The 24,943-nt window shown below is 50.2% G+C and overlaps 6 protein-coding genes across 6 annotated transcripts; 2 read left to right on the top strand and 4 right to left on the bottom strand.

Moving 5' to 3' along the window:
- Window positions 1-415: 415 nt before the first annotated feature.
- Window positions 416-1,778, bottom strand: SAPIO_CDS9840 (Clavaminate synthase-like protein; the record flags this gene model as incomplete). Its single annotated transcript, XM_016791138.1, has 3 exons — window positions 416-579; window positions 638-1,394; window positions 1,455-1,778. 3 exons carry the CDS (start codon window positions 1,776-1,778, stop codon window positions 416-418), a joined length of 1,245 nt encoding a protein of 414 aa, XP_016638982.1.
- Window positions 1,779-2,711: 933 nt separating this feature from the next.
- On the bottom strand, window positions 2,712-4,521 carry SAPIO_CDS9839 (General amino acid permease AGP3; the record flags this gene model as incomplete). The annotated part of the gene is made up of 4 exons (XM_016791137.1): window positions 2,712-3,726; window positions 3,797-3,909; window positions 3,969-4,191; window positions 4,277-4,521. 4 exons carry the CDS (start codon window positions 4,519-4,521, stop codon window positions 2,712-2,714), a joined length of 1,596 nt encoding a protein of 531 aa, XP_016638981.1.
- Window positions 4,522-9,318: 4,797 nt separating this feature from the next.
- SAPIO_CDS9838 (Uncharacterized protein) lies at window positions 9,319-13,791 on the bottom strand (the record flags this gene model as incomplete). The annotated part of the gene is made up of 10 exons (XM_016791136.1): window positions 9,319-10,005; window positions 10,076-10,263; window positions 10,340-10,455; window positions 10,512-11,041; window positions 11,111-12,049; window positions 12,113-12,259; window positions 12,321-12,600; window positions 12,659-13,315; window positions 13,405-13,550; window positions 13,645-13,791. 10 exons carry the CDS (start codon window positions 13,789-13,791, stop codon window positions 9,319-9,321), a joined length of 3,837 nt encoding a protein of 1,278 aa, XP_016638980.1.
- Window positions 13,792-15,541: 1,750 nt separating this feature from the next.
- On the top strand, window positions 15,542-17,675 carry SAPIO_CDS9837 (uncharacterized protein; the record flags this gene model as incomplete). Its single annotated transcript, XM_016791135.1, has 5 exons — window positions 15,542-15,860; window positions 15,960-16,218; window positions 16,417-16,759; window positions 16,835-17,085; window positions 17,156-17,675. The coding sequence occupies 5 exons, from the start codon at window positions 15,542-15,544 to the stop codon at window positions 17,673-17,675; spliced, it is 1,692 nt and encodes a 563-aa protein (XP_016638979.1).
- Window positions 17,676-18,078: 403 nt separating this feature from the next.
- Window positions 18,079-20,909, bottom strand: SAPIO_CDS9836 (uncharacterized protein; the record flags this gene model as incomplete). The annotated part of the gene is made up of 11 exons (XM_016791134.1): window positions 18,079-18,570; window positions 18,639-18,663; window positions 18,739-18,799; window positions 18,861-19,037; window positions 19,103-19,228; window positions 19,298-19,526; window positions 19,588-19,819; window positions 19,880-19,907; window positions 20,060-20,310; window positions 20,368-20,785; window positions 20,855-20,909. 11 exons carry the CDS (start codon window positions 20,907-20,909, stop codon window positions 18,079-18,081), a joined length of 2,094 nt encoding a protein of 697 aa, XP_016638978.1.
- A 1,668-nt stretch (window positions 20,910-22,577) lies between these two features.
- On the top strand, window positions 22,578-24,849 carry SAPIO_CDS9835 (uncharacterized protein; the record flags this gene model as incomplete). The annotated part of the gene is made up of 4 exons (XM_016791133.1): window positions 22,578-22,680; window positions 22,788-23,068; window positions 23,128-23,159; window positions 23,238-24,849. The coding sequence occupies 4 exons, from the start codon at window positions 22,578-22,580 to the stop codon at window positions 24,847-24,849; spliced, it is 2,028 nt and encodes a 675-aa protein (XP_016638977.1).
- Window positions 24,850-24,943: the final 94 nt, after the last annotated feature.

Raw genomic sequence — 24,943 nt, 5'->3', positions numbered from 1 at the left:
ATCTGGCCTCAGGCTGCCGGGCGTAGTGGGAGGGGCTGTGCCCGATTTGCAGAGAATGATTGAATTATGTTGGTCTATCATAGGTAAAATATGAAGGCAAGGCCACTGCTTTTATATGTTGGTGAGAGACGGGGGAGCGGCGTTTATATCAAAAAGCGGCCTTCCAGCATAAGGGCATGAGGCCGTATGTACTATGCAACAGATTAGCTTTAGTTACCTCACTGAATGGGTCCATTCATAGTGCGATATTGTCTCAGTCTGAACTAGAAGTCGAATCTTCATCAAGTCATAATTTTGGCTCAACTGCACGTCCTATGTACGTACTGTACTTGGCCATTTGTTGACCTTTTCTTCATATACCCAACAAAAAAGGTCGTATCAATCGACGAATACACAATTACATGGCCTAGTCTGTTTACTCAGCATCCAGTGGCGCCTTTGGAGGAGTGTTATCGACCTGAACACCGCCCCTCTTCTTCTCCTTGCTATCAGGCATAGGGAGTGCCCATCCGCCTTCGTCCTCCGGCGTCGATAGCCACAGCCTAAGAAGGTGGCGGCGAGGAGCCGGTGGCGGGTAGTCTAAGCCACCAACAGTTAGAAGAAGCCTCTTACCAGGAATTGATGTATTTCAGCTTACCCTTGTATTCCGTCCTAGCGTGGAGGAGATGGGCATTGCTGACGAACTGAATATCTCCCACTTCCAGGATCATGTGCAGCGCCAGGCGCTGGGCGGTTTCCTCCAAGGTCTTCGCCGCGTGTTCCTGCTCGGGGCTCAAGGCCGGAACCAAACCCTGATCAGAGAACCTCTTGAGGGATCGGATGTAATACGGGTCCCACTTGATATAGACTCGGTTCTTGCCACCATTTTCGAGATATATGATAGGCTGTCGGGTCCACTCCTCCTGTCCACTCGAGACCTCGCCTTTGCGATCGAAGTACCAAATCGGCTGCGTCAACAGATCAGCCACGTCGGGATTTTCCTTCACTAACGTATTCCACACATTGTGGACGCTGACAATGTCGCTTTCGCCGCCTTCCGCCGCACGATGCACACACAGCAAGCCGACAATATCGCCATCGTCAGTATGGAAGAACTGGCGAGCCGTGGTGCGGTAGATGCGGACCTTGTGAATTTGGGTAGGGTCGTCGCCGACGTCCTTGACGTGGCCGAGGACGTGACCACGGCCGTTTTGCGAGAGGAAGTAGCCGAGGTGAGTGCCGAGACCCATATAGCCCACGGCAGTCTTATGAGGGCCCCAAGCATCGGCCGGGAAACCCTTAAATAGGATGAAGCCCTTGCCGTTGAGGAGATCATCCCGAAGGGCAGCGAGGACTTTGCCCAGGAGGGGAAGAGGAAACAGTTCCTTGATGTAAGTGTAAGCCAGACTTGACTTCTACAAATTGACAAAGAAGGAGAAGAGGAAAGAAGAATGGGATAGTGACGAGAAACTCACCTTAGAGATACCCGTGAGCGCTGTTCCACTCGCGATAAAGTTGTCGGCGGCTTTTCCAAGCTCTTCCACTTCTTCGGGCGTGAAGGGGTGCGTCCACTTTTCGGGGTTGTTTTCAAAGTCCTCCTTACGCCAGACAGTTGGCCCCGTGATTTCCTTGGGGAATTCTGAGAAGGGCTTTAGAGCGTCGTAGAGGGGCGGGTGTTGTCCCGATGTCCTGATGCCATCGGGGAAGATGTCTCGAGGGGCTTCATGGTTCTTGGTTGGTGCCCGACTCGAGGTGGGGTGGGTGCGGGGAGCATCGACGACAAGGATTCCAGGAGCCATGGTCAACAACAATAGTCTGTGAGTTCAATTGAAATACTCTGCTGAATATAATAGGCTATCGGGACCAGGGGTAAGTTCAGGGGTAAGTTTATATATGTAGTTAGGCTTATCGCGGGTGGCAGCTATGGTGGCCGGCTTGCTTTGTTTGGGATAAATGCTATGGGAGCGACGACCTCTCGATCCGTTTATATAATCGAAATTCCCGATAAAGAAACTCCTACATCGGCACTCGGTCGAGCTCACCAGTGATATTTCCGTCCTGGTGTTACGATTGTTACCCCCGAAGTGTGGGGCCACATTGCGTGCTCAGCTTTAGAGATCAAGCACGACGTTTAGGAGGTAATGACGCGATGGGCCGATTAGGCTCTCTCGACCACGCAAAATACCGCCGAATCCCCGGCGTGCAGCATGCGCCAGAAGAGGTCCGGCATATCCAAGCCATTCCTAGAGGAGTGCGTTTTAGGCGGACAGTGGTGTTATTCCTCCCGTCCGAAAGGCGTGCGTGCCTGTCCATCGGATACCCCCGGCAGAGGGGTTCCAGACCTTATGGCTGGACGTCTGAAAGAATAGTAATCACGCCTTTAATATAGTGAGTTGTATCATTAATCAAGTATGAGCTTCGGCCTGAGCCGGAAGGAGCCTATATTGACAGTTCTGCATTGGTGTCACTGCCCTCCAATACCCAATGCCGGGCACAGTCGGTTTCTAAGGGTTCTCAAGAGGACGACTTTGCTATTTTCAGCAATGCCTATTACTCGTCAAATGAAAATCATAGGGCGAATAGTGTAACTCAGAGAAAGAGGCATATATGGGCATCTCGTGGAAACCAATCAAATCCAATCAAGTTCAAAATTCATGGCGGAAGCCCAACTAAAACCAGTGAACTATAACACAAAACTATGAAGCAGCTACTCCCTCATCATGACGTCCGCTCTACAAATTCTTCAACAACTTCTTCCACCAAGGTACCTCCCTGGGATCAAGTTCTCTAGCTGCAATCTCTTTGGCCTCGTCGAGATCCCTTCTCCTGCCGGACTGAAGGTCAATCTCATGCAGGTTCCAATATGTAGTTTTGAACGCGAACTTGTACGCGAAATAGATGATGGCAAACAACGGAAGCAGAATATACGCGTCGACAAAGTTTCCAGCGTTGAACGGGGAAAGCGTGCTCCATCCCTGGACAAAAGCCAAGAAAATGTTGGCGCCGAGCCCGAAGTATGCATTCCAGGGGTACCAGAGCGACTTGAAGGGAAGCTCGTCGACGCTGTGACCCTGGGCAGCCCAGGCGCGACGGAAACGGATGTGAGTGAAGGAGATGGAGCCCCAGACCAAAAAGGTCGACACACCACTCAGGTTGACGATGTAACTGTAGGCCTTTCCGGCGCCAGTGCTGACATTCATCATGGAGAGCGCGCCGAAGAGGTTTGTGAAGATAATAGCGGGGATAGGGACACCGCGTTTGTCTGTCCAGCCGAGGAAGCGAGGGGCTTTTCCGTCCTGGGCCATGAAGAGGATAGTACGGGAGCCGATGTAAATGGAGCTGTTGATGGCGGAGAGACAGGTGACGAAAATAAAGGCATTGATGAGATGGACGCCTCCTTGCCAACCGGCATTTTGAATCGCAATAGTCATGGGACTCTTGATAGCTCGGCTCGTGCCGCTGACAAGGTCGTGAGCATTGGAAGGGCATGTAAGACCGAAAAAGAGGGCTGAACCCATGTAGACGAAGATGATGCGCCAGAGCACTTGGCGAATCGAGATGGGTACGGCAACGCCGGGGTTCTTGGTTTCGGTGGCGGCAACGGCAACGGACTCTACACCGGCGTAAAAGGTGGAGCAGAAAACGAAGACGGTAGCTACACCACGGAAGCCCGATACCCACGGACCGGGGTCCTTCCAATACGTATCACCAAGAGCTTCGACTCCCTTGATGCCCCCGCCGACGTACCTGCCAGAAGATGTCAGCGCATACTGGGCCTTCCGTGACCAAATAGCTTTTAGGGCGGTGAACCACTTACACAATGGCAAAGATGAAGAAAGCGCCAAGTCCGATCAGTTTGACGAGCGCGAGCCAAAACTCGGCCTCACCAAATGTCTCAACACCAAGGAGCTGGAATGCAAGGAAAGCGAACTAGAGCGAGACACGATTATTAAACAATTCGCAACAAAAGCAATAATTTAGAGTCATACCCAGAATATCAAGAAGTAGCCCCAAACGGGAACTTGGTCGCCCCAGAACGTAAAGATGCTGGAAATCACATTATACTCATTCGCCAACACACAGAACCAAATAATGTAATAGTTCCATCCCACAGCGACACCAAAAGCCTTGTCAACAAAGCGATCAGCCAGGCCGGTGAAGGCACCACCGCTGGGGTAGAGGGTGGTCAATTCGCCGAGACTCTGCATAATGCTATTCGTACGACAAATTGAGTTAGAATAGGCCGGAATTCTTCGCAGCCAAAGCACCCAAATAAGGTTGGTGACGCGGAGCTTACCTGAAAGCGATGATACCAATTACACCGAAGCCAATTAGCAAAGAGGCAGGGCCACCGTTTGCCAAGGCACCACCGGATCCGATTAACAAGCCGGGACCAATGATACCAGCCAGAGCCATCATGCTCAGATGGCGTGTCTTAAGACCCCGTTTCACACCGCTATTGGGGTCGATAGACCTAAAGTCGCCCGACGACTCATCGTCGGAGGCGGCCTCGACCGTCGAGGGCTTTTTCGGATCGGCCATTTCGGAAAGATACCGGCTGTATGCGAGGAACAGGTCACTGAAGCGGAGTGTGCTGTTGGGTTAAAGTGATCGGCAGGTTCGTTAAGACAGGTTCTTATGCTGTTGATCGGTGATGGTGTGTTACTTCCACCGGGGAGATGGTACTCAGGATTCGGGAAATGCAGGGGACCCTCTGACCATAAATTAGAGGGGACGAACAAAAGGACCCGCACAACAGGAGATCCCGCGGAAGAATCCTCAAGTGGAAGAAAAGGAAATGGAGGGTGAAAGGTAAGCCGGGAAAGGGAGGGGAAAGTGGAGGTAGCGGAGGAGGAATGGAATTGGCATGCAGCTTGTTGAACAGTTGTCGGGTCTATATCTTATCTTCTAGCTACGAACTATAAAAATGCCCATTTGGACGGACTTCCTCGAAGCAGGAGATGGCCGATACGCATTGAGAGCCCCCATGTTTACTAGAGACAAAAGCGGAAGCGAGGTTGGATGATGGACGATGGCGCAATCGCCGGGTCTTCAACCGTCATTCTGAGGTCCATTCAACGCGACCGAAGATTGGTCCCAGATGCGTTTATTGGCCCAAGGGTCAGATGCACCCCACGCCAGGGCCGACCAGGCTAGAGATATTTAGGAAAGGGTTTGAAGGAGAAATTTCTTGCCTGGCCTGCTTTCGGACTATTTGTTTCTTCATCCACCAGGCAGAGGACAAACACGGAGAATGACAGAGCTTGAGAGGTTGGACCGGCGTCTCAAACCGGATTCTGGGGGCGCTAGTTTAGACTTGGCTTAGACCGAAAGCCACACTTGCCGGCCACATGCAATGGCGGATTCAATACATTTGTAACGCACGACACGGGCATAGCTGTATTAACATGCGAGCACGATTGCAGGTTTTCTTTTTCCCCATATGTTTTCAATCAATGCCTACTTTGTAGAGGGGTTGGTGGTTCAGACACAATCAGCATCTCGTGCTGCTGGAAGTCAACACTGACCGGATGCGCCCAGGATCCATTCCGTCCGGAACAATCTCAAAATGTTTACCGTCCGGATTCAACACTTCACCAATCAATACCGTTATTTAACTCCATCACTATTTCGGCATTTTTCCATATCGCTTCCCTCATTTAAGAAAACAGATTTATCAATCATTCACTCTACGGACACCCCTCACCTTTCTCTTTCTCCACCCCACACCATGAGACTTCATTCGAGTTTGTTTTAACGACATCTATAACAAACTAACTGCTTAATTGCTCTTCGTTCTAGTCGATAATTCTTTCTGTTCTCTTCGAATTTCCAAGCTTCGATCTATTCGCTCCAAGAGGGTGGTGTACGCCTTGGTGGTCTCTGATGTAATGTGAGCGATACCGTGACCTTCTGTTCTGGATCAACTCACTAACTGCTGAACGGTGGCGTCTCAGCACTCATCGGTTAGTCTGCTACCCGCAAGGTAATAAGCTGCTATTATGCATTGTGCATCAGGGCACCCCGCGACAGTGTCGAGAGGTGTTTGTTATCAACTAGTTAATGTAGTGTGATATCTCATATTACCTCGTGGCTGAACAGTATAAAATCACTCTTATCCACTAACAGCAGGCTAGCCTGTGGGTGCCTGCTATATCAGGGCTGCCTGGTTTGCTTTACATTCTTTTCCCCTGAAGCAACCATATTTCGACAAGGTTACAAGCTATACAGCATTTCTAAAATAAGACCTCATCTATGCTAACAGTATTGGATGAATCTCTAGCTTAAGAATCCTACCATCTCCACCCCACTCACTAGTAGTTTGCTTAGACTTAGAGTAGAGGCCAGGGGATGAAAGGTCAGGGCTGTTGTCTAGGCCTCTCTTGTAATAACTGTGAGATACTGCTGGGTGCAGGGTAATGCATGATGTCTCTCAGCACATCTTCGGAAATTGCTCTATCTAGTATCTAATTAATTAAAACATTTATTTACCTCTTAATAGAATAGGACTGAAATATTTAAAGTAGAAGTATTATATAATTACCTGTAGGTGGCAGAGTGAGAACTGGTCAAATATGTTGTTTAAGGTGAGCGCCTGGGAGGTAGAGAGATGCGCCAAGCTTGCAACTCTTGTAGGCTTGAACTAGCAATATGTAGTATGCTCTATAACTCTAGGATCTGCATTCCGAGGTGAAGCATTTGTTAGTACTTCAAAACTCCTCACTGGCCAGTAGTGGATATGCTGGCGGTTGTGGTATGACTCTTTGACCTGAGAAGCCCCTTATCTCTAACTGTCCTTCTCTTATTACTAGATTTCTTTGATTCCCTTAGAGAAAGAATAGTAAGAGATGTCTGCCTGTCACATAATGAGCGCAGGATGCTGTTAGTTGCAATGCTGTGATATCTCTTACTATAATTATTAGCTTGAGAACCCTCCTACCTTTATCCAAACTAGAAATTTTCACATCTTAAAGAGAGTCAGGCCAAATATAATGCAGGAGGATCATATAATCATGCACAGGTGGCAGGGAGTAAGAGTCAGCTAATTATAATGGGGTCAAGGGGCGTATGAAGGAGGCAGAGAGAGGCAAGGGTCCCATGTATAAGTGGCCAACTGACAAGCGACCTTAGGTCAGAGCTTGTTGGGTCTTATGGAATGTGGGAGGTTATCTGATAGTTAATCTACCTGTTTGTTCCCCTTACATAAAGATACGAGTCACGAGAGAAGGATTGCTTTAAACAATCGGAAATGCTGGTGCTCGAGGGGCTACAATGGCTGTGGTTGAAGATCCTGTTACCCTTTGTGTCGAGATGGCCTCCCTTATTAAGGAGGCGGGATAAACTATGCTCCATGACTCCAGGATCCAACTTCTATACTTAATTAGGCTTATAAATATCTCTCGTAAAAGAGAGAGAGATAAAGGATTACGCGTTACTGAGATAGAATAGGACCGAAAGGAGTGTAAGACATCTGTGCGGTCCCGGACCTTATCGACTTCGCTCGGGGAGGATCGGTTGGTATGGATCTTAGCAAGGCATCCTGTGCCTTGTAAAACTTGGATTTCGTAACAGAGGAACTTCTGCGTAATCACCCAGGGTTAGTAGTATATGAATTCTCAATTGGAGATGGGGGATGTGGTTACGAAGCTTGGGATTTAGTTAAGCACCCAAAGGATATAAGACGAGCAATACCTGAGGGTTATAGCTAATAGACCTATATAATGCTTCGATCCCTTTAAGGTATGTCGGACTCTTACACCTCCCTTCATTATTTGGCCTCCTCGCCATTTGTCCTCATACACTGTCGCTTAACTATTGCGATTTCCCTCCTTTCCTGCCAGCTCATCTTCCCGCTACATTCCTCTCATGTCTTACTTGCGAGCTGCGTTTAACATGGTCGGTCTAGATATCGCAAATGCTCTTACGAACGCTGACTAGCTGAGAATTTCTATCTCTTATTAACCTCTCACCTAATATGCGATACCCTGCTGTCTCCTGGACCAGCATAAGGCCCTCTTAGAAACGCCTAATGGGAGATGACAGAGGTTAGGCAATACTGCCGATGTGGCCCTGCGGCTTCCTGCGCCACATGATCTGTAGATTCCAAGGAATCTATAAATTTCAAAAACAGGTTTCTTTTTCAGCTTCTTACTTTCTCTCTCTTACTCTCTTCTCACAGGCTCCCTCCAATAGCTATAGTAGTTCATCTTTCCAGTGCCGAGGCTCACGCACCTCCGTCAAGATATTTCCGTTCAGTAGGGGCCCCCAAACTCCAAGGTCGCTCTAATGTTATATTCGTAGCCGAGGATCTTCACGCGACAATACTATATGGATTTCCCACAACAGAGACGGCCAAGACCATGAAGACAGAGCAAAAAGGAAGAGACCCTTGCCTTCCCCATCTTATTCACACTAAAAGCATGTGAAGAATGATGGTAAGAAGATCTGTAACATTTACGTCCTTTTTATTAAAGAGTGTACATCAATGGCTAAAAGCTAGAAGGTAAATTTCGTCTCGGAGATTCTATCATGAGCTCGGAGATCTTAAATAGCCCATCCATCAGAAGACAATGTCGAACACAAACTTCCCCAAGGCAGCCACCTACCCTTGACCTTAGGCGCGACGACGATACTCTTGTTAAACACTGGCCCAGTCTCGAAATCCCCAAGGCTACTTCTTGAATCTTCTGTGGGAGAGGGCTCTAAGTAATAAGCCGGTGTCCAATTTGGGACCCCTGCTTTATGCGTGGGTTGTGCTAGTTCCTGAGCTAGCTGTGAGGCTAATATGGATGATATAAAGGTTGAGGAAGAAAAGGCGAGAAAGATACTAGAGGAGAGCAGATTAGTAAACACACTAAACCACTTATAGCTACTACATCTATCAGACACTTCTACCCCTAGCTAGTTCGGGCCTCCCGAGGCTACTTATTGGCTCGGATTAAAATGGCGTGGGGAATATTGACCTGGAGCTTAGTAGTCGGGATTGGCAATCGGAGGGATTTCCACGGGAGACCAGAAGCAAAGGTGTACAGTCCCGATTGGCTGGTTTCCTAACCAAGTTCAACCGAACCTCTACCGAAAACGCCAGTTAGTTTGGGAACCAGTAACCGATTCCCAGTGAGGGAAAACATTCTTCCCTAATCAAGAACAAGTTAATTATCCCAATAAGAGGTCCTGGGGTGCAAGTCAGTTCCAGGTGCGGACAGCTGCAATTGGATGTTCTGCGTACTGATTGACGACGAAGCATCATGATGTTGATGTTAATGTTATTAATGGAGGAGAATAAGTTGGAAATCAATAATACACGTAGAAATACACGAAGCACCCAAGGACCCATTGTTAATCAAGGGCCTGGGCTTCACACATCTTCCGATACAAACCCCCCTTTGCAATCAGCTCTGCATGCGTCCCCATCTCCGTAATCCGCCCTCCATAAAACACACAGATGACATCCGCGTCCTTGATGGTACTGAGCCGGTGAGCCACGGCAAAAGTGATCCGATCTCCGTCTTTGGCCGCTTCAGCGAGTGCATTTTGCACAATCCTCTCGCTCTCCGAGTCCAACGCACTAGTGGCCTCGTCCAAAAGGAGCACTCTCGGGTTGCGGATGAGTGCTCGCGCGATGGCGATGCGCTGCCGTTGACCACCGCTGAGCTGAGTGCCGTTGGGGCCCGCCGCCGTGGCGAGACCTTCGGGGAGCGACGAGACAAAGTCCCATGCGTTGGCGGCTCGGAGCGCAGATTCGATATCCGCGTCTGATACAGGGAAGGGTTCAGAGTCGTCTGTCGAAGGATCGTCGAAGCCGAGTGCGATGTTTTCTCGGATGGAGCCTTGGAAGAGTGTGGGTTCTTGCTGGATGAGGGCCACGATGCCGCGGTACAATCGAGGGTTGAGCTCTGTAAGGGCCGAGGATGCGATGGTGATTGAGCCCGTCGAAGGATCATAAAATCGCTCGAGCATGGCGATGATGGTTGACTTGCCACACCCGGATGCGCCCACGAGGCCGACGAATTGACCCTTCTTGACCTGAAAAAGAGAACGAGAGAATGTTAATTGATCCCAGGGTCTGAAAGAGGAGCATTCGAATGATGCCTACGGTCAGGTTCACACCCCGAAGAACGGTCGCCTCGGGCCGCAGCGGGTAAGAAAAGCGGACATCGTTCAGAGCAATGGGGCCCCCGTCCTTTGGCCCGTTGTCACGATTCTCGGGCGTCTCCCGCACAACGGGCTGGAGTTCGTTGAGCCAGAAGAGGTAATTGGATGAATTAACTCCCTTTGTGATGCCTGGTTCACTAATTATCAGCATTCTTTTCGACCAGTACTTGAGACGTGCGATATTATGCAAATCGGCGATTCCTACTGGTAGAGAATTGGAAGAGCTGCGACGATGACTGCCCCGAGAAAAATACGGCGAGGAAGGTCACGAAGAAATTATACATGGTGACCTCGTCGTTAGATAGGAGGCGACACCCATACCTGCAGCCCATGTAAGTCAGAGATGCTTATAGATGTCATAGACTAGAAGCACTTACCAGAACCCGAGTGCCATGAACCAGTATTCTATGCACTGCGTAAGACCAAAGAAAATCATCAGACGCATCAACGGGCCTTTAGACCATGATACAGCATGGTCGAGCTCAGCCGTGTACTTTTCAAGGACGGACTCTTCGATGGCAAGCGAGGAGACCGTCCGGATCGCGGTCACCGCTTCCGAAGCTATAGATGCGCTCGCCGCGTACCTCTCACCCGTCGTACGGTCTAATCTTGCATCGGAACGGATCTTGAAGTATCCCGCACTCACGAGAGGCGGCAAGCCAGCGCAGACAACCACCAAGCCGAGTTTCCAGCTATGCACGACACCCAATATACTGCAGGCTACAAGGTTGAGAATGGAGATTAAGATCAACCCTACGTTAAAACCCATAAGCTCGTGGATGGACTGGGGATTAGAATCGACTCGGCTGGTGAGTGCGCCAGTGTTGTTCTCACTACGGTCGAAAAATTGGAGGTCCTGACGCAGCATGTCGTTGAAGCATTGTTTTCGATACTTGTGATTCAGTTGCTAAAGGGAGGAGGAAAACAGACCTGGGTCAGAGTTTATGCAGCAAGGAAAGGACCCGCTTGAACATACCTGAGCAATAGCGTTTGTGAACCAACCTAGCACGAAATACGCAACAAACGCGCCGCCCGCCATGGCGATGAACATTGCGGCAAAAAAGCTTCCACGCTCCACCATAGCATCACCTGTGAGTGTGAAAACGTCCATAACTTTGGCTATCAGGATCGCTTGGCCAGGGAAGAGGCCCGTGGCGAGGATGCAGCCCAGTATTAGGCTCACGTATGCCCACGTTAACTCAGGAGACTCCCTAATAAGACGGAAGATCACGGCCAGAATACCAAGAGGCTCGTAATTCTTGAAATTATCGCGCTCTTTCTGAGAATCCATCCGACCTTGGACAGAGGTTGCGTATCGTGTGAGGGTGGTGGTGAGATTATCTGCATTATCCTTGTCTCGAGCGTAGGACTCCCCTTCCCCTTCCTCCGCCTCGGTTATGGAAGAATCCTCCGATACGGCGAGATTTTGCATCCTCACGAGTCGGGCGTAAGTACCGTCCTGGGCAATTAGCGACTCATGGGTACCGTGTTCGACGATGCGACCCTTGGCCATGACGACGATGTTGTCAGCTTTTCGGATAGTGGCAAGCTTGTGGGCGATAACAATGGTCGTTCGTCCCTCAGCGGCCTTGTCGAGTGCCCTTTGGACAACGGCTTCCGCGTGGGGATCAAGAGCACTGGTTGCTTCATCAAGAAGAAGGACCTTTGGTTCGGATACGATACTACGAGCGATGGCTACCCGCTGCTTTTGACCGCCGCTGAGGAGGCTGCCGCTCTGACCGATCTCGGTATCGTAGCCGTTGGGCAACTCGGAGATGAAATCGTGGGCGTAGGCGATGTTTGCAGCCGCCTTGATCTGCTCCATCTGCTCTTCTCTTGATGCATTTTCCCACTTTGTGCCGATGAGACCATGTCGGATGTTCTCAAATACTGTTCCTTGGAAGAGAACCGGTTCCTACGAGTGTTTGTTAGCGCAAGATGGGCCAACATTTCCGAGACTCACAATAAATCAACCTACCTGTTGCACAAGCCGGACATTCTTCCGGAGCCAGTTTAGATTCAGCTGGTCAATGGGACGACCATCGAGCTTGATGGCGCCCGATCTAGGGTTATACCAGCGCTCGATCAATCCGACGATGGTGCTCTTCCCTGAACCGGATTGGCCCTGGGTTGTGACATATTAGCTCCCGTATCTTCTTTCAGGCAAAATGGTTGGCTCAACTTACTACCAAGGCAGTGACTTTGCCCGGAGGGACTCGCAAGGTGAAGTTATCGAGAACCGTGATGGTTGGCCGAGTGGGATAGGCGAAAGTCACGTTCTCTAGCTCAACTAGGCCGATTGTCTCTGACGGTTGTTCGCCGGACTTGTCCATGGGGTCGATTGCAGACTCTCGGTCAAGAAGACAGAAGAGCTTGGCGGCAGCCGAAGCAGCCCTGCTAAAGTCGATCGAGTATGGTGCTAGCATAGTCAAGTTGATGGCTGCTAATGCCACAGAGAGCAAGACGCTAGATATTACAACGCTTAGCATGGAGGCGCAAGTGGCGGTGTTTGCGACAAACCTACGTGAAGATATCTCCGGGATTGCTGATGTCGCCGGATGCCAATCTCTTGACACCTTGCCAGAAGGCGAGGCCGAAGCCCAGATAGATGATGGTGTACTCGGCGGAGAAAAGGACTCCAAAAAGGGGGGAGATCTTTTTGCCGATGCGATGTGCGTCCGTGAGAAACTCATCGAATTTGCGGACAAGTCTGGCCCTCATCTCAAAAGCATGGACGGTCCGGGCACTAGAGAGTACTCCCTCGGCGAAGGAGTTGGCCTGAGCATAGATGTCGAGGATCTTGGTCTCATGACCTGCCTCGATAGTCGCAACAACGCCCATTGTTATGATTGTGGCCGGGGCAATGCACAGACAGATGAAGGTGAGCTTCCAACTGACGACGAAGGCAATGATAAACGATGTCAGGAATGCCGACAGCCCTTGAAACGTGAGACCGAGCTTCTCAGCGATACCTCCTTGGATTAGACGTCCATTGGTCGTCGCCTGCGCGGCGATCGACCCTGCTAAGCCGAAGTCGTAGAAGGCAACCTCTTGCCTTAAGGCCGACCGAAGGTACTGGTGACGGATGTTGCGAACAATCCGGTAGGAAGCGTAGGTGAGGAGTACGTTGTATGTGTAAGAGAGAACAAATCTACCAATGCCGAGGTAGAAGAAGTATAGGCTTGACGCTTATAGTCAGTACAGACCCATGTAAGATGCTCTGCTGCCAGGGGTTCGCTCGGGGGTCCAAGTATTCACGAATATACTAACGCTAGTTTCGAGACATCGTCCATGAACTTGCCGGTGGCAGTTGGATCCAACGCGAAGTCGGTAATAACGTTGACAAATTTACCAAATATGAGGTTCTGAAAGGCAATGCCGGCTCCAGAGGCGATCGCAGCCAGTACTGCGATGCCCTGAAGACTATATTCAAATGGCCCAGCATACCGAAATATTCTCTGTGGAAATAAGTAAGTTTATCATCCAGCACGTCGGGCTTTCAATTCGCACCTTGTAAGCTACCCACGTCGATTCTTCCTCTGGCAGACCAGCAGTCGGCACATCCTCAGAACCTGGGGCATCTGGCGGGACATGGTGCGTGTTGTCGCTTGGTCCGCGCTTTTCGTTCGCCTTTTCACTTGCGCTTTCGGACCCCATCGCCCTCAGGTTAGACTCTTGCTTGGGTGTTGGCGGCACGAAATCAAAGTCTCGAGGTGAGGTGAGAAACGAGGGGAAAAAACAAAGGGCGAGGTTGAGGGATCAAGGGAGGCTTTAAATATCTATTTCAACCGCGTCTGTTCCTCTCTACATATTGAAGGTCGGTCGTGCGCGAAGCAGTCTCGAGACAGGAAGAGGCGTTTGTCTTCGGCGGAATGAGTAAGGCCGACGAAGCTACAAAAAGATCGAAACGACAGTGAATGCTTACGGTTCATGCAAGTGGGAGTTTTGAAAGGGTCAATTTGATTCTGCTCTTAAGGCTTGGCACTGAGATTGGCCCCTGCAAGACACCCAGTCGCCAGCTGGTGTCTGTCGGGTCCCGCGGGGACTCCAGACCCGCTCTAGACTCGGATCTTGGCGCAGTCCTTGCCGCCAGGCAGCAGAATTAGAGACAGTCCTTGAAGAAAGTCCTATTTCAGGGTGCAGTACCTTTGTAGTTGCAAGTCACAAAGACTGATGCTGGTCAAAATACGAAGGAGATGACGCCGTGCAATTCATCGCTTCTTATCAAATCCTCGTCTTCATGCTTGCTCAGGATTGGAATTCGGGTTCACAACTAGCATGAAGGTTCACAAGTCGACGACGCAGAGAGCATAAATCAAGGTTGCAGCCCCATTTGGGCTAGTCTTGGCGCTATCGCGGGACATTCCGAGTCCAACTGCTTGATCAGGGCTGTTTTCCGAGGTCGCTTGGAGGTTGACCGATGACTAAACTAGTCGGAGCCCGCGGATACCGAAAGTTCATGTTGCGGGAAAGGAGACTATTCATTTCATCATCAGAGTGGCTAACCGACCGCATTTGGATGAAAAATCTCACAGCCCTCAACGTGACGGGTCGGCTCTCTCACATTATCAAGTAACAAAGTTCGGGGACCGACTGTACCGCACCCCGATAGGTCACGCAGGCGAACACCCCCGAAACAATTGCCCAGCTCCAGCTGTCTGCCCACCTGCCATCTTCATCGGTTCCTCGTCTAAATTGTCCTTGCTTGCAGCAGGCATATAGGCTATGGAGGACTACCCGGTGGAGGCCAATGGCCCTGAGGAGGGGCTTGAAAGCCCTCCTGGTTCTTCTGGTCCCATACGCCGAGCAGTGAGGCTCCCCTGTATACTAGCTCCAGTCTCCAGGATGCTCCTCCCTGATGCCGTCTTTAATATCTTCAATTTTATACTAACTCGCACTGCGTTAGTGTGATGCATGCCGAGCTCGTAAGGTATGTCTCAACTTGGTCCTAACCTTATATCCACCTTCCTCATCCTCTGCTCGCCTTGTTCTACTAGTAGTGTACCACATCCACATACATGTATGATCAATCAGTTTGGCCTGTCCTTGGTCATACTAAGAACTCTCCTTAGATCCGGTGTAATAGAGAGTCGCCATGCTCGCATTGCATCCAAGCCAAGATTCAATGCACTCATGTTGATAACAAACCAAGAGAGAAGCGCACGCGTATCCTCATCACCCCGCAATAGTATGTTGTGACCCTTTCCGCTCCACCTGCATACTATTACTTCGCCTTCCCTTGGTACTTACCCATATATCATCTAGTGAAAGAAAAATCGATCTCATTGATCGGCGGCTCGATGGAGTTATTCGATTGTTGGAGGATCTCAAGATGAATTGGCAGCCCAGTGGAGCTACACCTAGTAATGGCCCCGACAAGCCGACTCCCCCGAAACCAACCTCATCAATGTCAACACCGGGAAGCGCACCGTCACAATCCGAAGCGACCGGTCCAGTTGTCGAAGGAGACTCCTCTCTGACTGCCCACTCGGCGTTTGCGAACGAATTTTTCCAAGAGGTTGTCAGCACCGACGAATTGCAGGACTCGAGTTTAGAAATGCGAGAGACCTTAGATGCACTCCATCACATCGTCCATAGCTTGAAGCACCAGACTGCCTCAAGCGAACTGTCATATCCAAATTCACGGCCTTCGTCGAGAGTCGCCATACCACCTTTTGAACTTCCACCAATCCAAAAGTCGGTAGAGGTTATACAAGCTGCGAAAGGTAAGTGTGCTGAGGGCGGCCACACCCTTCTACCGATACCACTACCCCATAGGTTGGAGCTGAGTTAGATAAGACTCTAATACTCTTTGAATGTGTCAGTGTACAGCTCCGGATCGACCTATATTTTCGAAAACGTTGGTTTACCCGCATTCTCAGAGCTTTGTCTTCGTGTTTACTTCTCACCGGATTTCTCGGAAGCAGATTTCATCATTACCAACGTTGGACTCTATTATTTGTTTCTTCACTACGCCTACCAAACCTCGGAAACTTCGAGAGAGGAATATCTGGGATACGTGAACATGTGCCGTGATAACACCGAAACCGCACTCTCGAACCTCCCTCTTCATCTGCCGGCAACGTACGATATGATTTTGGCACTCACGCTTGGTGTAAGCAAGATTCTTGGAGCCTAAGAAGAGGGCTGATTACACGAGGCATATTAGGGTCTCTAACTATATTTGCAGACGGTCTATACTATAGAGATGTCAAAGCCTTCTCTTTCCTGGACACTTTGTTCAAAGGCATCCGAACTCTGTCAGACACTCGGATACCATAGGGCTGTTTCGATGAAGAACGACCACCCCGAGGAGGCCATGCGCAAACAAGCTTTATTCTGGGGTGTCTACATGGCAGACAAAGGCCTCTCGCTCCGGATGGGTAGGGCGTCAGTCATTCAAGATTGGGACATCACTATCCCCTTCCCCAGACCAGAGGATGCGCGAGGTCCCCTCTGGCATTATTTCGCCCTATGGGTTGAATGCGGACAAGTACAAGGTAAGATCTACGAGTTACTATACAGCCCAGAGTCCGTCACTCAGCCAAGCCATGTGCGCCGATCTCGCGTGGAGACTCTCGTGAAGGAGCTTGATAATGTCATAGCGAAGTCAGCCGAAGCAAACGTAAGTCACCCTCTTGTCTATCCCGCTGCGGGGAAGCCCCATCTAACGGAGGCCTTGCATTGACCAAAATTTCAGTTGAAATGGTTACAGAAGACGAGGGAGACACTCGGTGACCAGCTAATGGAGTTCCTGTCGATTTCGGATGACGTTCTCTTCCTATCTCTGCTTACCTTGATCCATCGCGCGACGCCTTGTGACGAGGGCTCTCCGACTACATTTTCGCAAGAATGTATCAAAGCTGCGAGGGCAACTCTCTCGCGGCACCAAGATTGCATGAATGTCTTAGAGGGAGCAAATGCCGCTCTATTTTCCATGTATGTACATTGGTAAGTGATTCGGTGCACTCCCTATTGTGTGGCGCATTCGACTCTACCGGATGTGCTGACCAGTTACAAGGACCCTTTTGTACTCACCGTTTATTCCTTTCATCGTTATCTTCTGCCATGTCATCAAGACACAAGATGGCGAGGATCTCGCCCGTCTCCATGCGTTCAACGCGTCAATTCAAACTGCTCCTACAGTCTCTGAGGCCGCTGGAAAAGTGTACCGACTCTTCCAAGTCCTCTATAGTGTAGCGCTCCGCTACGTCGAATTCCGTACCACCACACCCCAACCGGAACAGATGGAGGCTAGTGCTGAAATGGATGCGTATCTTTCTGCCCTTGGATTTCCCGCCACCGCGCCAGGAGAGCAGGATCAGGAGGCGAATTTTATGAATCCGACGTTTGGGCAAGGCGCAGTAAACGGCGAAATGTTGGCCCCAGGTGTCGTCGAGGCTGCGCGGACCGGGAGCCCGATGGCGTACTTGGGGAACGGCGCGGCACAGCTGGACGACTGGCTCTACAGCAATTCCCAGATGATTGGGATCCTTCAGGGGCCTGGGTTCAACTTTCCGCGCCAAAATGAGAATCAATAGATAGTTTGGGGCGGACAGTTTGGGGGGTTTCTCCGTTGGGCGGCGCAACAGGTTCGGTTTACTGGTCTACAGGGTGTACTACTATTAAAATCACTAGAAAGGCGGGAGGTCAGCTCTTTCACGGCTTGCGGTTACGGTTAAGACTCTGCTTATTCAGCATCAATTTTAGATACAAATAACACTCCATCTCTCACACGTTATCACCGCTCCTACTCAACGAGCCGTTGGTCTCTTGAGTAGTCTCATCTTAGCCGAGCAATACGGTAGTTTATAGAGGATAGATAGCACACCACTCAACTTCCAAGCCATTTTCCCAGCATTACCAAAGAATATCGTTGTCGGACTGTAAAGTTATATGTCCATCAATCTTCTGCCTCTCCTACGCTTTCGTCCTCCCCCTAGACTATGCATAACGCCCACCAGAACCTGGTCGAGTATCGGTAACAGTAGCTATCGGTCCTTTGTCTTCGGATCCTGCGCCGGGAATGGGGGATCCGGGAGGTGATATGTCCCCTCTTGCTCCCACGTCGGGGGCAATCACAGTATTCGTCGTATCATCATAGAAATCCGGCTTCGGATCTGTCGAGCACGTGAAGACACGCCGGAAAAACCAAGGTAAATGTACCGTAGCTTGGAATTTTGCAAATTTTCTTTTCGATACGGCATAGATCTGATCAAGGTCCTCGAGGTCGCGCTGTTTCGTTTCTTCAACGAGGAGGTAGACAAGAACAAACGCAAGGACGTTGAAGCCCGCAAACAGGCCCAACGCGCCACCACCGCCGCGTGGGTTTCCGCTTGAATTACGGTGGCCGCCCAGAGCACTGTCGAGCAACGGGTAGAACCAGGCGAGGAGACCGGCGAAAAAGAGGTTGGTCGTGATAGCTACGGAGCATCCCTAGTAGAAGGGAGGGTTAGAACAAAACTAGAGCTCCTGGCAAGACAAATAAATATGCCAGAACTTACATGCTCCCTGTGGCTCAGTGGGAATCTGCAGACATACATCATGAAGTTAGCGGGATGATTATATCAATGGTGTTGCCAAAGCTCCGGGGATAGCACGCACGCCTCAGATGCTAAAGTAAAGGGTACTGGCCCCATGGCTGGACTGTAAAATACAGTGTGGACTTCGCAATTGAGTATTGTTAGCGCGAACCTATTTAGCATCTGCGAGTCGGGCAAACTAACTCAGCATGAAAATCACCACTAGTGTAGTCCGCGTGTTGGGGTCGGGATTCTCAAGACTCAGAGCGGCGGCGAGAAGGGCAAACGCCATGCCCGGTATTGTGACTAAAAGCCATCTTCGCCGTCCGAAGGTGTCGATGGTTCCGATGGCGGGTATTCCGAAGAGGAAGTTGGTGAGACCTTGAGAACTGTTAGCGATGGTTCCTCCGGAATGGCCCTGCTTTTTGGGAGGCTATTCTATTTACCGAAGCCAAAAGAGTAGAGCATTGCCCGCTTCCAGGCTTCCCGGTTGTCATCCTCGTTTCCGTCGTACTTGATACCTCCTAAGACTTTGAGGAATAGTGTCGTAGCATAGAAGGCGAAAATATTGACTGGTCACGGTTAGGTATCACCTATGCTAAGACTTATACAAGGTTCAGGGATCAAATGTGTCAACTCACTTCCGCAAAGTTGCTGGCCAAAGGCGACCGTGCATGAGGATATGGTCGAATTCCGCAACCTCGGGTTGGCAATAAGGTCGCGATATCGTGAGAAGTACTGGCGAATGCGAACAGATAGTTTAGGCCTCAGCGTTATTTCTGGTGTATCTACTCTTTCATCTAGCCTATCATCAAAGTCGCTGAACTCAACGCTGCGGTGAACGAGGTACAAATCTCGCAAAGCTTGAAGCTAAGCGTGGGAGTTATTAACAAGGCCGAGCAAGAAAAGGGGAAGAGGCTTAAAGCTATACCTCGGTATTCCTCAGTCTCTTCAACTCTCTATACGCCTTTTCCGGGTTATAGTGCCCACGCTGAGGTCTCAGGTAAAAGCGTGGGCTCTCCGGCGTGAAGATAAGAGAAATGGCGAGAAAGATTGCCGGTACCATGGGGGAAGCCAGGATTAGCCTCAGCGAGACAATAGGGCGTGGTGAGAGATAGAAGAGAAGGTTGAAGGAGTTGGAGACAAATATCCCAAGGGCAACCCTTCTTCACGTTAGTTTCAATAAAACTGAAGGAAGGCTTGCGAAGTTTGTGGGGGCACACCATAATTGCCAGACGAGGAGAGCACTTCCTAAATGCTACCAGTTAGTTTAAGCTCTCCCAAGCCACGGTAGCGCTTGAACTCTCTAACCCCACACAATAGTAGAAGCTGCTAATGTTCTCCACTTTCGACTGCAGCTCTACAATTGTATGGACTGCAATATGAGAGAAATAAGTACGAACCTCTCCAGTATCCGATGGCAGTTTCCGAAGCAAGGATTGGGGTTGAGACGGCCTTTATTCCCATGCCGATGCCATTGATCAGGCGAAGTCCCACAAGCGTCTTCCACGCTGTCGATTGAGCTGTTCCGTCTTCGTCAAAGTTGGATAATGAAGCAGCCGCAATAGATGTTGTCATAATAAGGATGGATGCAAAAAAGATGGCGCCTCTTCTTCCAGCAATCTGGTTTATTGGATCGGATAATGGGCAGCCGCTGTGTGGTTCAGGTTAGATAGAACGTCATGATGTTTATCATCGGCTTTCAACTTACATCAATGCGGCCGCAAGATATGCGATGCCATTTGTAATTCCCATCTCGTGGTCGCGTTTATTATCGTCGGTAATCCGCCGCCAGTAGCCCTCGTACACATTGGCTCCAGCAAAGGAGCTCTGCACGAATCCCTGCAGGAACGCGGCGAGTGCGACGGTGACGAAGACATACCACATTCCATGCTCGGAAATGATCTTTTCTTTCTCTCTCACCAGAGCTCTTTTTTCATCGTCTGTAAGAATCACAGGCGGGCTGGCGCCCCCCGGATTGTAACCACGAGCAATCTGTTCATAGAAGCGAATATGCTTGGCGACATGGGCCGCTCTCTGGACTTCTTCGACTCTGTCTGATAGAAAGCGGGCCTTGCTATTTACAAATCGGGTGGCGTCGATATTAACTTGCTCGTCATTTAAGGAGCCTACAAGCGGGCCTTAGCACTGCTGAGACGGAACATGGATTAGAAAAATGTGAAAAGAAATGCACGTACTGAGCGGGTTCTGGATCCTCACTCGATCCTCGACCCTCCATCGACCAAGAGACATTTTGTCACAAGATCACACTTTGGAAATTTAGCAAATGGGGGAAGGGGGGAGACAGTTATGAGTATTCGGTTCGTGACCGGAGCATGTCGATTTAAGACTGGAGCTTGAGGTGTGCCGAGCCCGAGCCACAGTCCCAAATCCACCACAGTTCAACTTGGCACACGGCCAGGGCTGCGGAGGTAGCATCGGGTGGAATGACAGGAACAGGGATCGGCGACTGGGATTAATTTTCTTACGAATTTGCGCAGAGGCGGAGGGGAGTATACTTCATAGGGAATCAAAGAGCTCCTGTGGTGCGGGGCTTCATGTATCTGGGAGGAGTCTGTATGTACGGGATGGAAAATGATAGGATTGGCCACGGCTCAAAGCAGTGTTTAACACCAGCACGAAGTATTAACCAGGTAAAACTCCTACATGCTGTGCGTACCCCTCTTCAGTAGGATCTGCGGGTGGGCGCTGTGCAGGTGCTGCCTGTGCAGAACTGAGTCTAAATCCATGCCAACCAGGGTGAGTGAGTGACGTAGACTGGGCAAGTTGGCTGTGTATGCTCAGCTGCTCACGCACAAAATCAGAAAATCTCTCTTGATTGCGCGGCCGGCGAGGTACTTTACTTTGTCCCGAAACCAAGTTCGAGCTTAAGTTTTCTTTTCTTTTATTTTTTCTCTCTTTTTTTTCCTTCAAATTGGGGAGTGGCTGCCGAGTTTGCTGAAGGAAGGGCAAAAAAGAGCGGCAGTTTGGATTATACTCGGTGTCTTAGGGGGAACTTTGAGCATTCCAATGTTCGATGTCTGTACCTTAAGACTAGCCGTGGTACGAATATAGTCAATATCGATCAAAGTATAATGTACTCTCAAGGTACCTCTCGTTGTTGGTGCATCGAGCTAATGCAATTCGGCTGCGAACGTGAGTGGTCCCAGCAAGGCAATAGTAGGGCGAACAAGAATATTGTTCATCCCCGGGCTTCGTATCCGTCGCATCGCTCCTGGGTCCTCACAAATAAGGTGTAGGACGGGTTGGCCAGCCGGGGTGGCTGGTCCTTAATTGTCTGGCACCACTCCCTTGGCTGTTCCTAATTCTTGTTTCTGGTTTCTTGGAGCCCGCTGAGGCCCTCCTCCAGCCCCAATGCACACGCACATGACGACGACCCAGGCAGAGACCAATCGAGCTTGCCCACCCACTGAGGCGGAGCCTGCAACTGACATCTAATGACTCGTTGCTGTCTCCAAGAACGGAACCGTGGCGTTTCTTGGAACATTAATTGTATTGCCTCAATGCTGCCCGAGACATTTTCTGGGCATCGCGTGCGGAATTCCCTCAGTTGTCTCCTTCGTGTCATCCAGTCCCGTCCAGGATTCAAGCTCCCGTCGCTCGCTCTCACATATTGATACAAGGACATGCAGCACACCCACAAGTCTTTGAAGAAAGGGATGTTCCAGACTTTGTACTGCATGCGTGTCCCATTAGCCGTCTCAGCCCCAGTCTCGGTATCCAATCCGTCCCTTATTTTATTGAGTTTATTATGTGCGTTCCTTTCCAGAACGTCATTCTAAAACCAAACACTTGCATCTCCACTCTTGACGATTGTCGTTTTCCTCGTCGCTGGCGAAGACCTTTTTTTCCCAACGCCCTCTTCACTCCAGTGTTGGTTGACATGCGACAAAAGCTGTGATGGATCCTTGGAACATAGCGGGAGTCGTTTTGGCCGCGTCCAAAGTCGCCTGGCACATCGGAATATTCTGGCAGGAGTCTGGAAATGCCCCCACTGAAATAAGTGCGTCATCAGGGAAATCTCTCTTATCCACCCGCACCCAAAACCTCACCAGCAGCTGCCATATCCCCCCAGAGCATTACAGTAGCCTAATAGTACGAGTTGGACAGGAGAATTGCATCAGACCGTATCTCTGCTCCAGCGATCCATCGAAAACGTCCGCGATGGCTTCCTCTCGCGTGGGATGCTCGACGATGTGGAAGAAAAGAATTACAGGTCCATCATCAACCTCGTCAACAAATGCGAGAACGACTTGGAGCGGCTACAAATCATCTTGCCCAAACCACCAGATAAGGACGGGACCTTTGCCGGCCTGAGGGCGCAATTTGCCCGAAAGTTGTGCGAGGACACCGTGAAGGACATAATTATGGGCATCAAGCTTTGCAATAGCGTGGGTAATATCGGAGAGCATCGAAGATACCACGTCAACCTAACCAATAATAATTACAGGCCCTTCAGATTGAAATCCAGTCCCTCACCGTGTACGTAGTGAACAACTTTTCACCCCTTTTATCCCTTCTCCTTTCGAACTCACGGCTAACGTCGCACCTTTCATGCAGCTTCGGAATGGAGAAAGCCGAAAAGCCCGAACACACAAGCATCCAGAAGGCATGGGAAAAGGTTCTTGATGAAGCCGATCGGAGCCTATGCCATCGTCCATTCCGGAATGGAGACCCGGACTGGAACGACAAACTGGATAACTTTGTTGACTCCTTGAGGGAGAGTGCTTCGACATCTGATGGCCGAACCACAGTTCCTGATCTCCCTCCTCCGCTCTCTCGTCCGCTGAGGAGGGGCAGCGGCTCTACCTTAGCCACGACCACTGCAGTAACCAACCGAGACGACGGCGATAGTGGTGTCTACATCCCCGACGAGCGCGATGAATCTCAGGTAAAATTGGCGGCGGTGCCAAGTGTGCTTCGTAATTCCGTCCTTAGCAGGACCTTGAAGAAGGTTTCGGAGTTCATGCGAGAAGGAGACTACCATAAAGCAGCCACATATCAGAATCGGGCTATCGGCTACCGTCGTATGTTTTCTGGTGACGAGCCTCCGGATACTGTCGAGATTTGCCGGGACGATATGAAGCTAGCTGAGATCTACCGCAAGATCGGAACCCCCAGCGATCTCCAGCTTGCCGAGAAGGTCCTCCTCGGAGTGATAGACCGTGTCGAGACAGAAGAGCTTGATTCCAAAGAACAGAAGGATGTCTTGCGTGCTGAACTATACCACGACCTTGGACATACCTGCATCCAGTTGGAGAAGTTGGATGAGGGATGCAGTTATCTCAGAGATGCTTTCGACCTAATGATTGGATCCACGAATCAATCCATGTCCCTTCTGCGAAGCGCTGGAATAATGCTCTTCCGTGTTTATACAAACCAAAACAGTTCCGAGGCGGCAGAAGTTATTGACGAACATGCCGAGGAAACTTGCGGGTTTTCTCTAAGCACCCTGTCCTGGTGCCAAGAGCATGGCTTTGATACCGAGGCCGAGGAATTCAGATTCGACAGACGCCATCCAATTAAAGGCACCTCCCCGCTTCATATTGCCGTCGAAAAGGGGGATCTTGATGTTCTCGGACACATGCTACGACATCCCCTGAATCTGGAGGTTAGGGAGTCGAGGAATCGTCGAACCCCTCTCCTCATTGCCTGCTCGCAGCAGGATGCCGAGGTTGTAAAACTCCTTATCTCCCATGGGGCCGATATCAACGTCGTCGATGAGCTCTCTAAAAATGGGCTACACCTCTGCCAAAGGCCAACAGGCGGAACTATGGTGGCCCGCTGGCTGTTGAAACACCCCTCGAGGACAATCAGCATCGATGATACGGACAGTTGCCAAAATACAGCTTTACACCTCGCCGCTGAACTAGGCAACCAACCCATGGTGCAGCTCCTCCTCGACATGGGCGCCAGAGCCGACATTCCAGGTCCAGGAGGGTTCACGCCTCTCATGGCAGCTGTGCAGGCGACAATGAGAAGCCAGGATGAGAAACTAAAGGTTCTAAAGGCCTTGGTCGACAAAGGAGCAGACCCTACACTCAAGTACTACGGGGGCCAGACGGCTATTGACATGGCCAATGACGGTCAAATACGCCGGTGCCTTCAGAATTGGAGCAAGCCGTTTTCGAAACCGACAAGGAGATTTTCAATTGCTTCTTGGAAGAGCTAAGCCATGTCATTTATATTTTACCATATTCGCGCTGTACAATCTTTTCTTTCTCTTTTCCTTTTTCATTTCCTCTTTTTAACAAAATGACGGGGCA

Source organism: Scedosporium apiospermum (assembly GCF_000732125.1).
Source record: "Scedosporium apiospermum strain IHEM 14462 chromosome Unknown SEQ_SAPIO_0154, whole genome shotgun sequence".
In the NCBI taxonomy this organism is placed as follows: domain Eukaryota; kingdom Fungi; phylum Ascomycota; class Sordariomycetes; order Microascales; family Microascaceae; genus Scedosporium; species Scedosporium apiospermum.
This window is presented reverse-complemented; position numbering and strand designations above follow the sequence as displayed.